The sequence below is a fragment of the Corvus moneduloides genome, chromosome 10 (genome assembly GCF_009650955.1).
Source record: "Corvus moneduloides isolate bCorMon1 chromosome 10, bCorMon1.pri, whole genome shotgun sequence".
Classification (NCBI taxonomy): domain Eukaryota; kingdom Metazoa; phylum Chordata; class Aves; order Passeriformes; family Corvidae; genus Corvus; species Corvus moneduloides.
The window spans coordinates 8,511,409-8,525,465 of NC_045485.1; the positions used below are offsets into that span (position 1 = coordinate 8,511,409).

The window sequence follows — 14,057 nt, forward strand, 5'->3', positions numbered from 1 at the left end:
GCACCACAACTGAGTTGAGAATTGAGTGACAAAAATCACACCAGTGAATTCACAGTGACAGGTTTGCATATGCAATGAACAAGGAATGCTGTGCTTCACCTTGCCTCTTAAAACATAGCTTCTGCCCAATTCTTGTGATGCACACTCATTATTTCCTAGAAATAAGTGTTTTAACTCATGTTATGCTATGCAGTGCACTGACGTCCTCACACATCTCACCAGTTTTTTAATGCTCAATAAAGGGCACACAAAAACTTTCTCCACCATTCAGACAGTCAGAGCCACATCAGCCTAAGCCTAGAAGATCAACTACTGTGTTAACAGTAGGCCATGCTTGTCAACACTTGGGCTTCATCCCACAGGTATCTCACAAACCCAGAATCCTGGCCCAACAAACTCAGTGTGACACATTCCCTTCCAAACACGCTGTGACATACCCAGGTCACCCAGAGGAGAGGCCACTCAAGGCCAGAGCACACCATCCTTGGCATAACTAATACTGCATTTCACCAGTTTCCACATGACTACCCACAGAGTTATCTCCACACCACCTGAGAAAAGATGATGTGCAAAGGAAAACTTACTTGGGGCTGCAATGGTGTCCTCTGCAGGAAAGGTTTAAGGGCTCTGCATCCACACAGCACAGCTCATTCCCTCCTGCTCGGAAGGAGCTGCACACGAGTGAACCACAGAACTCACCTGTGCTACCCTGTTTGGCCCCTCCTGAAATGCTCTTGTGCAAACACACCTGCACCAGGAGTCAGATGATGGGACCCAGCCCCTATCAAAGGCAGATGCTTATTCATCCTCCTGTTCATTTAAAGTAATCTGGTCCTATTTTAACTTGGGGTGTTCCAGACACTGTTTCTGCATCTCGTTGAACAGATCAGTGTTCTGCTAGGTTACACAAACAAACGCTGCTTTTAAAGTTGCTTTTTCTCTCTCCTTTTTTCACCCTCCCCCAAACAGTTAAAAGTACGTAATGGTGCTTTGAACAAGATCCTAAAGAGCTATTTCCATAAAGTGGTCCAATTCTTTTTAGAGATGTAAGTACATGAAATTCTTCAAATGCAGGGGGACAATGAGTGAAGATTAAACAGAAAGTAAAAGATTAAAAGGCAAAGACCATAAGAAAAACTCAAAGGGGGGGCAAAGATCAAAAAAGAGGATTAACCATGTTACTTGTTGTTTTTCAGAAATTAAAGAAGTATGGAGGATAAGGAATTTGTTTCCCTTTGGCCCTAGAAAAATGCCAATTATGGTAGCTAAATTGCCAGGATCACATATCAGTATGCTTTGGAAATGTGAGAAATGGATGAGAAATATAAACACAGGGCAATAGCTTACAGTTATGTTATGAATTAAGCCACAAAAATATCAAGATTTAGTCACTGAACAAGCTGCCAAAGTTAATCTTTCCTGATGAACTTGAGCAGAATCAGAATAGAAGTAACAGAACTGTAGTTTCACATATCAGAATTGCTTTGTTCACTCATCTTTGCTATCTCTGGGTCCTCACACACCTAAAATTTCCACTAAAAATCAAAGGAAAGTACATGGGCAAAAGATTGAGCTCCTTATGATCTGTGTATTCTTTTTGGGAGTTTTATTTTTTAATATTTAGCAGTAAAAAATTTAACTACTCCAAGTTCCATTCTAGCAAGAGAGATTGTGATACTATCCACACTAGCAGAGATTATATTTTCCTTTAGATGGGGAGTGGAGAAACTGCTTCCTTCCAGATCCTTCAAATACATGGCATTTATGTAACCCTTTATGAATAAGGATTACAAAAGGAGGTAGGCAAGGACCTCTGCCACAAGCTTGATGCATGTCTAAACCCCATAAATTATTCACCAGAATCTACAGTGTTATTTTAGCCAAATCACATAACTTTACTGAGTCTCACAGGTGGTTTTGCTGGGCTTGGTTCTCAGCGAGGCAGGGCAGACCAGCCCTGCACTCTCTTCCTGCCCCCGGGGTCAGCACCTGGCTGGGACAGCCTGGGCACTGGCAGGACTGGCAGAGACCTCCCACCTGAGATTCCACCGTGGTCTCAGCACTGGCAGGCACAGTCTGGATCATGACTGGGTCTGACAAAATGCTCTGAAACCAAAGCCAGGCTAAGTCGAAGGCTCACTGGAGCTGTCTGCCCTGGGAAGTGCAGTTACCAAGAGAATCCCCAGGAGGTCCTATTCCCCACAATACCCCATTGCTGCTCACACATGGATCACCTGGGACCACCGCAGCACTGGCATAGCCCTGCCATATCCCAGTAGCCCCTGCAAAAGGGAGTGGATTTAATTTTGCACAATGCTCCATGTACCAGGAGCCAACTCCAGAAATGGCACATGCTGTTCCCAACCATTCCCGAAGGACAGACTGAGCTCTACCCAAAGGCACCACCTCTGCTGTGGCTGGGAACACCTCTGCCCTGGCTGCTCCCTTCAGCCACCCCTTGCTGACCCCACACACTCGAGAAAAATGCACTTTTAGGGGTACTGCGGGGCCACAGCACCATCTCCCCTCCCACCCACTGTGGACCTTCCTCGGGACAAAAACACCCATGTGGAAAACCGTATTTGGGCTTTACCCTCAGCAGAAAAAATCCCTCAGGTTTCTCAGAGGATTCCCAGCATGGTTCCTGCTGTCTCTCCATCCACCCACAGGGAAAGCTGTGCTGTTTCCGCTGCACATGGCATCTGGACATCGTGGCACCAGAGAGACCAGATGGTTCACACACCACTGAGCCCCGTCCCACCACCAGCAGCTCCCAGTCGAGTGCTGTCCTCTTGACATTCCCCAGTCCCAGCAGGTCAGAAGCTGCTCCTGGCAGTGGCTGTGTGCTCTCCTCAGGGCTGTGTCCTCTCAGCTGGTGAGGGCCACGTTTTGGCTGCTCCCCACGTCCTCCACAGTGGCCCCCATTGACCCCCCACCATGCCCACCCCATGCCTGCCATGGCTACACTGCACTGCACTCAGAAATCTTTCTGGGCTCTAAAGGAAAAGCTGAACTCCACCCTGCCTTTTCACACACATTCATTGTCCCCTTTTCAGATCAGGCAGCCCTGACTGCACAAACATTTCCCTCAGGTTTCAGCACCAGGTGAAACAGTGATGTCCCGTTTTGCTGCAGTTGGTGCTGGTGCTGCCGGTAGGAGTCTTTGGGAAGAGCAAGTGAGAGAAATTCTATTGAGCTTATGCAGGCACTGGGATAAAAGGTGTGGCTGGTGGGCACCTGCAGAGTAGCAGGACTCAAGTTTGTTGGGTAGCCACGGGGAAAGGGAGGCAATGAGGAGAAGCCATGACATCGAGTGCAAAGAGTGTGTTCCACCACCTGGAGAATCCAGATGGGGACGATGGAAAAAGGGTTCAGACAAATGCTGTGTCATGGACTCCACAGAAGGGCAAGACCCCAGTGAAGCTCTATGGCTTGTGTGGTGCAGAACTAGATGGTCCCTGTAAGCCACACCACCCCCAGCCCCAACAGACCCTTCCCCAGAATAAATGTGGCCAAAACAGCATTTCAAAAACCTCAAGAGATTTGTATCCTTCATTAATAATTCTGTAACTGACTGTGGAGACACTCACACATGGGTGACTCCAAAAACATTTTTTCTGTCTCTGAATTGCAGAATTATAAAATATCATGGGTCGAGTGTGCAGAGTACCTGTCACAATCATTCTTTTAAAGCTAAATTTTTACAGGTATGTACACTTGAGATAATTATGAATAAATGCATAACTATGGGGAGAAAAATGTTTGTGTAAATAAAACTGAGTCTGTGAGAAAAAAAACATGGATATTTGTAGAGACATGAGAAGAACTGAGACCATAATTGTGTACAGCATAAGCAAAGATACCCCTGTGAGTGCCAAAAGGAGGGGAGTGTGGGGAGAAACAAGTAGTTTAACATTTGGTTATGGCCTAAGGGACAAACTGTGCTGAAGATGAAGACACTGAATGGTTAATAAAGCTTCTGAACTGTTTCCAATTTTTGGACAAGGAAGCAATAGTTCCGGTCTTACCAGCAACTGCTCTTTCATATTTGTGTATCAAGCTGGCTTTATTAAATTATTCAGCAAAGGTCAAATGTGATGTGTCTTCCTAGTTTTATTATGATTTTTCATGACATTGTCTGAGTAGATGAATAATAAACAGTGCATGTCAAAATGCTGCAGTGCCCAAGCTGTCCACAGCCACTCTGGGTTAATCAGTCACTAGTTCTGAGGCAATGTAAACGCACTAAGCAAAGGTTTAAACTGTGTGTGAACACTGCAAAGTGCTGCTTGTGGGAGCCATGATGGCAAAACAGAGCCAAGCACCAGCACTATGTACACATCCTGATTTTGAAGCCTGCTTGTACGATAAATATCTGTACATTTTTGAACCTGACTAAACCTCTATCTATAGCATTTTGCTCCCTTAGACTGATGAGAACTTCCCAGCCTGTGATGAGCTCCCCAGAAGTGCTGGGAGAGAAGAGGGAGTGAAAATCTGACATGTCAAATGGCCTCTTACCTGCAATGACCAGAGAAGCAGACTGCAAGTTTTAGTATTTTACAACAGACAAATATATTGAACAGATTCAAATCAACTCATGTGATTCTTTAAATAACCCTAGGACGCTCCAGTTGCTCTAGGAAATATCTACTTGTTATTGCAAAAGCCAAAATAAATTAAAAATGGGAACTTCTAATCAGGATTCAGGTTTTCTTGCAATTAAACAGAACATTTAAGTGAACAATACAAAGAAGTTTATAAATTCAAGCTGTTCCAGGTTTCTGATGGTCGCACTGATATTGTCTTAAATTAATTTCTTCTTATTTCCTAGTAATCCACTTTACAGACTTTAAGGCCTGAAGACTTTATGGATAGCAAATGTTGAGAATGTTCATGGTTACCAACACAGCAAAAATGCATGCTTTACACATCAGCAGTAACCAGAGAGAATAGATTTCTTATATGTATGAGGATATATCAGAGAATTCAGGCATAACAAATAGTTTGCATGCTGTTGTCTGCCATACTTCTGAGAAAATACGAAGACATCCTTGCTACAAAATATATTAGTAGCATGTGATAATTTGGGGTGGGATTTGGAATTCTAAAGTTAAGTAACTTTGTATTTTTTCATTACATTTAGAGAACAGGTTACAGACCTGTAGCCAAATTTTTTTATGTTTGAATTTGCACAGACCCTAACCTAGGGATTAAAAACCTAACTCCAATATCACATAGGTGCAGAAATGGATTTCTGAGGACATAGAACCTGTTTGACAATCAGTTATTTTCAGTGAAGATTTGTAGACTCGGGCAGGCATTTTGTGCCTTTCAAAATAGCTCAGAAAGATACACTTCAACAACATTTGTTATTTGGATAGAGACTTTTGAGCAATATTGCGTAGAAAACCCCATGTGATTATTGGAGAAAAATGTTTATTTCTAGTTTTTATTTAAGAAACATTGAAATATCAAGGTAAAAGAAAAGGATAAATTTGTCATTAAAAATTATTCTTTTCCTAGTTCATTCATTAATGCCCAGATAAAGGAATAGCAATACATACTAAAGTAATTATATGGCAAAATGCATGTACTGGATATTGTGACGGGAGTAGAGGTTATTTCTAGATAAAGGAGGACTTAAAAGAAAATAATAAATTAAAAATCATGGTTGTGACACAAAGAAAAAATATTTTTTTATGAAAACCTGTCTCTCAGAAGTTTCCAATTCTTATGAGATGACAGTTGGTTAAGCAGCTGTGATGATTTATTTCCATCTTGTAAAATATGCACACTCACACACGCAATAAAAAGGAAAATAAGAGGAGGGACCCTGAGACCTGCCCTTTCTGCACTAATTAGTGAGTGGGGTTTGGACTCCATTGCTGTGAGCACATTCCTCCCAGATATTGCATGGCTTTTCTGTCAAATGCAATATCCATGGCAGGCTCATTCCCCTTTGACTTTCTGAGCATTCAGGATTCATATTCCAGAAACACATGTGGTTCCCAAGAACCTTGTCAGTCATGACAGCAATAACAAGAAGGGATCAACAGTGTCCCAAGTTATCCTTACAGTTTTGTCAAAGATTTCTACAGCACATAAATCAAGATACTGCTTAGTCCCTCTACCCCAAGCTCCTCCCTTCCCATGACAAAAGTTCATCCCAGTTCTCCACTGCATGGCTTGACTGTGAGAAGAGTGGATGATTTTCAAAGAATCGTAGAATGGTTTAAGGTGGAAGGGACCTTAAAGATCATCCAGTTCCAACTCCCCACCATGGGCAGGGACAGGGCCTTTTCTCCTTATCTGTGTTGTTTCCAGAGCCTCCTGCTCTGCATTAGGCTCTCACACAAGAAGGTGCTCAGGAGACCCTTGCAAAGACAATGGAGCAGCCAAAATGCCCATTCTCCAATGTGAGGTCAGTAAAGCACCTCGGTGGGATTGAGGGGATGGGGAGAAATCACAGCTCTGTCCCACCCCTGCAGCTGCCGGAACAGAAAAGGGCATTTTTCGATCACCCTGTGACAAGGGGAAGGGGCACTCATTGCCCAGTTCCAAACTATAAGCAAGGAGGATTTGATCCAGCAGTTTACAGAAAGGGTTTGCAAGTGGGAAATAGAGGTCTACTTGGCCTTTGCAGCAAGCCTAGCACAAGAGACAATTACCAAGGGCCTAGTCCTTGGAAGCAATATTGAAAAAAATCAGAAAAGAATAGCAGTTTAGAGCAGGAAATAGGTGTTAATAAGAGAGTTTTAAATTTTAATTGTCGCAGAAGTTAGAAGTATCAGAGAAACAGAAACTGGAAAGGAAAAAAAAAATCTCCTTTCCCCATTTCTCAGCATTTTAATGTACTCTTTTCAAGAAATGTATTTCTTCCTTTTGCAGTGGAAGATGGCTAGACTTAGAAGAACAAAATAAAAATAAAATGTACATGGAAAAACAGCAGAAATAAATTCCAGGTGGCTACATCCCCTAAAAAATAGTGAGGAAATTAAACATTCACCAATCCTAGGGTGAGGTAAAATTCCCTTGCACACTGATGTGCCAGTAAAACTTACCACTCATTTTGAAGGCTCTTCCCAAAATTTCAATCAGCTTGTGTGTAGGCCTACTAAAAAATTCTTGAGGTTTCTAAGGAAAAAAAATACAATTCAGGACAGATACTGCCCATAACCGATTACAAAGTTCCTGCATTGTATGAAGCCATCCCAGTTGCTCTACTTGTGCTGGTTTTAAGCCTATGTAATTTTCTTTTGAATGCATGGCAAAGGCTTTTGGCTTCTTGGGAAGATGTACTACTGGTTCCAACAGCACTTGGAAAATGCATGGTTTACTATCTCACACACACACAGAGTTCCACATGGCACACAGGCAGTACCTGGTCACAGAGGCTGCCCAATGTTCCCACGGCCCAGGATGCGTGCACAATACACTCATATAATGAATACAGTTTGCATCAAAGATAACATGGTTTATTTCTTCATGATATTCAGATTAAAATGTATCAATGTATTTAGCACAATACTACATTTTAGGACAAAATCATCAGTGCTTTGCAAGTCTTCATAATGTTTATTCATTATAAATAGTAAATATTTACTGAACTTTTTACATGAAAGACATTTGTTTTTTTGTTTTCTTTTTTTGTTGGGTTTTTTTTTGTTTGGGTTTTTCTTTTTTTTACAACACATGTTGTAGAGGCTGCAACACAAAGATAATATTTCATTTTTCCATCACCCTTAAGACCATTGTGTGAACTAACCTCTGTACTGAACCTAGTCTAACTCACTACTTCATAGTCCTTAATGCTAAAAGGAATGTATTTGTGTTCTGCCTCCCTCTTTGTTCCAAGAATAGAGAGAAATAAATAATCCCACCTTCCATCATCCTCTTCCTCTCAACATCACAAAACACAAATTTATTGACATTCTAAAATGTCACGATGCAAACTTCTTGTAAACCTTGGTTCCTATAATTATATTTTCTATATTGGATATCGCTGTATAATTTAAACAAATCTGTCAAATACAGGTCCATCTCTGTCTATGTCCTGTACATCACTAAAAAAAAATGTAAACGTGATCATTTCTTCGTATTGTTTTCTGAAGATGACCTTTAAATCATGATTAGCAAGCTGGACTTCAGTAACCCAGCAGACTGCAACAATTCTGTATTTTATCATCAGGAATTATGCACTGCAAAAATAAAAGTACCTGCAAAAATATAGTTCTGATTCTATATCTATGACTTTGGATGATCCCAAAGTTTGTGTGAGGTACACAGTATTGCACATTGCTAGGCAGTTGTGAAAAATCAGTCGCGTTGTTGGTGGGGTTTTTGTCTCCCATGTTTGTTTAAAAAGGTAAAACACACTGGGAAAACACATACGAAAAGGTAAAATCTGGGTGTCATGTTACACAAGATTTCCTCTCTTGGTAAAGCAAAACCTGTGAGTGACATTTATTGACAAGGTGATTACAAAAGCATGGCAAGGTAACCAATGAGTTGCTCAGGAAGTCTTTCGCACTTATCCAGCTTCCTATGGACTGTGACGTTTCCTCTTGATGGCAATTTCCAGTGTGTACAGTGAGAGGTTCTCCCAAACTTGCTTCAGAAACTGAGCTGTTTTAAAGTTAGACTAAAGTCAGCACTGGATGTCAGATGAGTCAGAGTACGCAGAGCTCAACTGCTCTAAGTTTAGTTTCAAAATGTTCCATTTGTCCCAATCAATGCACATTAATTTCAACAACAACAAAAAAATGGAATGTTTGCCAGGCTGTGATGTTAAATAGTGCTCTGTTTTGTATACCCACTCATAATGAAGCATGTCACATTTATTCATTATTGCTTTTGGCCTTTGTCTTCTGTACAGCTTTGTCCAGCCTTCAAAAGTCTACTAACAGCTATGACTGGAGAGAACATAACAAGCTTTTTTCTCTCAGTGGGACTGCCCCAGTTTAGGCTGCAGTGTGTTGAGAAGATCCCTCTTATCCAAGCCTTGGAGTGAGACCAGAAAACAAGACCAGCTTTAACTTGAAGTGGACAGTTCATTTATGCAATATCTGGCTTCAGATAATGAAAGGCACCTGCAAAAAAGCAAAAGAAGCTTTTTAAGTCATGCTGTGACAACCTCACAGCATGGGGCCATGCCAACTACAGGTTGACACTGTCATATTTAATACTGATATATCAAAGGAAAGGGACTAATATTTTTATTCCTAGGACAAGTTTGACAAAACTCTATGTATCTGGGATTATATACTGTAACGATTCTTGAGCTGACCTCATTAAGAACATGTGTTTCTAATAGTGGAATGCCAGCGGTTATTTCATTTTGGACAACCCTTATGTTTTACCTAATGGCAATCAGGTTTCATGTCTCAACAATTAATAACATCAAGATGTTGTTGACATCACTTAAGAAAATAATTATGCAGCAGAAATCCTGCTTGAACAATCAGCTATCTCACCAGTGCATGGCTTTGGGGACAAGTAGCAGTGAGCCATTAGGATCTGTGCTCAGAACTCCCTTCCCTACAGACAGAAAGCACAGGCTGTTGGTACCTGGGCACAGTGTTGCCCTTCCCACTGCAAATGTGCCAGTACTCACTTTGTCCGTACTGGCCGTACTGGTAGCCCGTGACGGGGTCCATGCTGTATCCCGTGGTGCTGTAAGTCGGCGGGCAGTAGGACTGGGATGTAGGCAGGCTGTCTAAGCTCTTCATGTGATCTAACCTCTGGCTGCAGCTGGCTGACACTGTGGTGGTGGGCTCCAGGCCCCCAGTTAGAGGGGACAGGGCATAATCAGTTTGCGGCTGGTGAGGCACACCACCGTGGTTAGTCAAGAGCCCCATTACCTAAGAGGTAGAATAATAGAAAGAGTTAAAATAAACAAAGAACTGCATTGTTTACAGAACCACAGAAGTTCTCAAATCTATAATTTGATTTCCTAAACCAGGTAGACTTGATATTTGACCTGTGCTTTGAGTAGCTAATCCCAAGAGGAAGTAGAATTTGGTTGCATCATTCACCAAAATAAAATCTGATGTCTAACAAGCAATAAGAACTGATATTGGGGCAAATAAGGAAAAATATTTTTTTTAAACTTTTATAGTCTTAGAGTGCCTGATCCCAGCCCCAGCTGGGAGTTCTCCAGATGTTTATTCCTTGAGGGCTAAGTTATAAGACAACAAAAAGCAAGTAATGGCTGTCTAACCATGCTGTCCTGCATGATCTCCAAACATTAAAAAGCTGTGAAAAAGCTCACACAATTTTCTTCTCCAAGATCAGCAATCATTACACTGAAGTCAGTTTGGAGCAGATCCCAGTAGCACTACTGATGGAACAAAGAACCCCATATAATCCTGATGTTCTGGGTGCTGGGAAAGGGGCAGAGCAGCTGTACCCCCTCCTGCTGCATGCCCTGTGTACTGTAAAGAAATGAATGTGCATGAGTAAAGTGCTGGTCGTAACACCAGTTATCGATTCCACCATCTGAGTTAAAGGACACAACAGAAAGGGTCAGGCATTCCAGAGAGACTTCAAGTCAGCTGTGACTCCCTTGTTAAGCTGCTTCTACAGGGACAGTTACGAAATCAGTAGCTGAAGAGTTTACTGGAAAATACATGGTTGTCCCTATAAAAGCCCAGCCCTCTAGGCCATAATTTCCAGTAGAAGAGCAAGAAAAAATTTCAAAAGCATCTGCATTTTCAAGCACAAAACTACAGTGAAAATTCCTTGTTCAAAAATCCCTCCCACTACAGGTTGGTGAACATTTCCTTTCCTGGCACACTGCTATAGCACACTTTGAAAATAAATGTATGACTGAGATTTGCTTACTTTTCCTGGAATAAATTGCACTTCAATTTTGCACTTCAGAGCCTGACAAACATTCTGCAGCTTCTAACGGATGGGTGACATACAGCTTCTGCCAAAGCTGCATATTGTGATAATTTACAGGCTGTTCTTGCTCCAAAAAGGCATTACAATTATCTGACATGTGCTATTTGATAATTATTTTGTTTTGCAGAAATTCTTGCCATAAACTAAAGAGAATTTTTTAAAATTTGAGTCCATTTTTTAAAGACTAAATTAAACCTCATCAGAACATATCTGTTTCCTAAAGTTCTGATGTTCCTCCTGGAATTGTACTTATTTTCCATGACAAATGAAAAGGTATTGCAGGGAGCTTGTGTTCCCAGCTCTGAGTTGTTTGGTTTTTTTGTTGGTTTGGGTTTTTTTAATAAATACATGAAACAAGATCCAGGGATCATGATTTAAGTGGGAAAGAAGACCTATCCAAATTTTACATGTCTGATTAGGAAAAGAGCAAGAGGTAGAAACAGAGTAGCTCAAAAAGCGAAACCCAGATACCTGTATTGAGAACACAAAATATGTTTGCATCAAATGCACCCAAGACACCTCACTGAAAAAGAAAATTCTGAGAAAGAAGTTCAGTTACTACATACAGCAGTGGAATGTTCACTTCTGATTCACTAAGCTGAAAAACATGAGTTTAACCAGTGGGTGGTATTTGCTGAATGTTTCACAAACTGAAGCATTCATGCAAAAAGAAATTCCAAAATATATGCAAAGACTTCATTCAGATACTGAAATCTTACAACTTTTAAGTTATAAAAACAAGATTAATTTGGATTCAGGATGTAAGATACTTGCTGTTTAATTCAACAAATATATTCAATGCCCAAAACCTGTTAAAAGAACTTGGGGTTAGTAATAAACAACTCTGAAATCACCACAGATCAAAAAATCATGTTATCTGCATAGCGTTTTGTGCCAAAACTCCCCCAAAAGTTGAAATCACCGAGCTCTCAAGTTTTTGTTCTAAAAATTGGTTTCTGAAAACTATTAAAATTTCTATTATTTTCTGTTTCAGAAATTCCAAATACTTTTCTTATAACTTTGGAATTCAATATGGTCCAAAAATGTAGCGTGCTGAATGACCGGACAGTGCATCAGCAGAACACAGTATAAGAACCTTTGAAATTAACACTAATAGAGTTGAAAGAAGAGAAAGAGACACAAAAAAAAAAAAAAAAAACCCAAACAAACAAAAAAAAAAAAAAAAACCAAAAAAAACCAAAAAACCATGGGATAATGTAAACATTTACATTGAAAATTACTACTTTGGGAAATATTTACATTGGCAGGAATGTCATGGTTTTGACTACAGTTTAAAACGTGCAGGGGTTTATCAGAAATCTCAAGTGCACAACCCTTTCCATTCCTGTGTAGGGCCAGTGTGATACCAATATTTACAGGACTTCCCCATGTTCTGTTCCAAGTTCAAGAGCAGGGAGAAGGGCTGGGCTTGTCACAGAGTAACTCTTCTCTGCCTCAGGGCTCTCACACCTTGTCTCTGCCAGCACTTTTAGGACCAATTGCTAATTTGGGTAAATAACTATTTTACCAGCCGTGTATTTCAACTAGAGTTTTTTTTTCATTTAACATTTTCAATAGAATAAAACCCAAGACAAAATTATTTGGACTTTGCCAGCAGAAACAATGAACTCAAAAACTTTTGGATTGGAAGATATTTTAAAATTAGACATTTGTTTTGAAATTTAAACCTGGATCCAGACAGACTCTCAAACACCACTCAAGCATCAGTAGCAACTCTATTTGGATGGAGATTTCTTCTCTTTGACAAACTAGAATTAGCATATGGTGAGATTTACTTTAAATTTTTTAAATTAAAAAATAATACAAGTCTTTAGGCACCATTTTATTTAGTGGTTGTGCACTTAGATATTCTGGAGCAGAACTGACACAGCAGTCTGTCCCTGAGCTGGAGAAAACTGAAGTCTGAACAGTAACCAACTTCTCAGAAATATCTTCCTCAGAGACCTTCAGAATCATCCTGTAGTTGATTAGTATCTAAATAATTAGATTTTTGGTCATGTCTGTTTTGAAAGCTCTAAGGGACATAGCCTCAGGGCAGGAGTCTTTGCTACGGTATGTGCCATGACCTTCTCACCCATACAAGGAGTTACAGGAAGGGCATGGCTAACTTTCACCTAATCAATTAGAAATCCATTAATGGGCCATGGCTGCAAGATGCTCAGCACCCTCAGCTTAGTGGTGCACAGGAGACACGAAAGGACCTGCATTTTGCAGCTCAGATCTTCTGCGGGCATGAGGCAGTGCAGTTCTAAGGAAGCAAACAGATATGATTGCTTTATAGTAATTAAGGTAGAAAATAAATTTATTCAATCTCTATACCATTCAAATTTCCAAATCCATGGAAAATATGTACTTCCTTCTAAATCACTTTGGGAAAGCTAAATTAGTAATTGTCAGCCTCACTGACCTAGAATCCAAGGGCTGAGCTAACACCTAGAATTAAAATAATGCAGTAACGACACTATTTATTTTAGAGTACAATTCCTATAAATGCAAAAAAAAAAATCAGATTTACGTTTTCTGGCTACATATATTTTGTTCTCACCTTTTACAAAACACACAGGAATAGTGATGCACAGCCCTTATATATATATAATAAAATACAATACATGTAATTAATAAAATTATTGTATTACAAAACAAAGGTGAAATTAGGAATGAGTAAACAGAACAGAGTGGACTGCAACAACCAAATTCTACAGAAAAGTTTTCAGAGAACACATCTGAAGCAGTCCAAAGTATTCATTAGGACAAGTCCCTTGCTGGTGGAACCAGCACAGAATCACCAGCTGAGTATATGATCAAGAAAGAGAATTTGAGTGATGAAAGCCTTAAAGACACGTACACAATGTCTGATCCATTATCAGCTGTTAGACAATGCTTCTATTATCACCAAAATAAAGGCCATTAAACTACAAAAAAAAAGCTTATTTTATTGAAATGAAACATTCTGCCTGTTAACGTGGTTGTTATTTTAGGATGTAGGACCCTCCATAGGCACAATAAAATTCTCATATGTTTTAATTCATTTACGCATGCCTGTGTTTAGTATGCTTTGCGACCATGTCTGCAATTAATATGATTTATGAGAAAAGAACATCTGCAATATTTTTTGGGTACAGTGATAC

General features: G+C 40.2%; 1 protein-coding gene across 4 annotated transcripts in view; it reads right to left on the reverse strand.

Annotated features, from left to right (window-relative positions):
• Nucleotides 1-7,668: 7,668 nt before the first annotated feature.
• The window catches only part of PAX3 (paired box 3), a 74,793-nt gene continuing 68,404 nt past the window's right edge, over nt 7,669-14,057 (reverse strand). For all 4 annotated transcript variants that reach the window (XM_032120101.1, XM_032120099.1, XM_032120100.1 and 1 more), the window contains exons 8-9: nt 9,617-9,863; nt 7,669-9,092 (exon numbers count right to left, since the gene is read on the reverse strand). In XM_032120101.1, the coding sequence (XP_031975992.1) occupies nt 9,058-9,092; nt 9,617-9,863 (282 nt within the window). In that variant the 3' untranslated portion in view covers nt 7,669-9,057. The remainder of the gene's footprint in view (nt 9,093-9,616; nt 9,864-14,057) is intronic.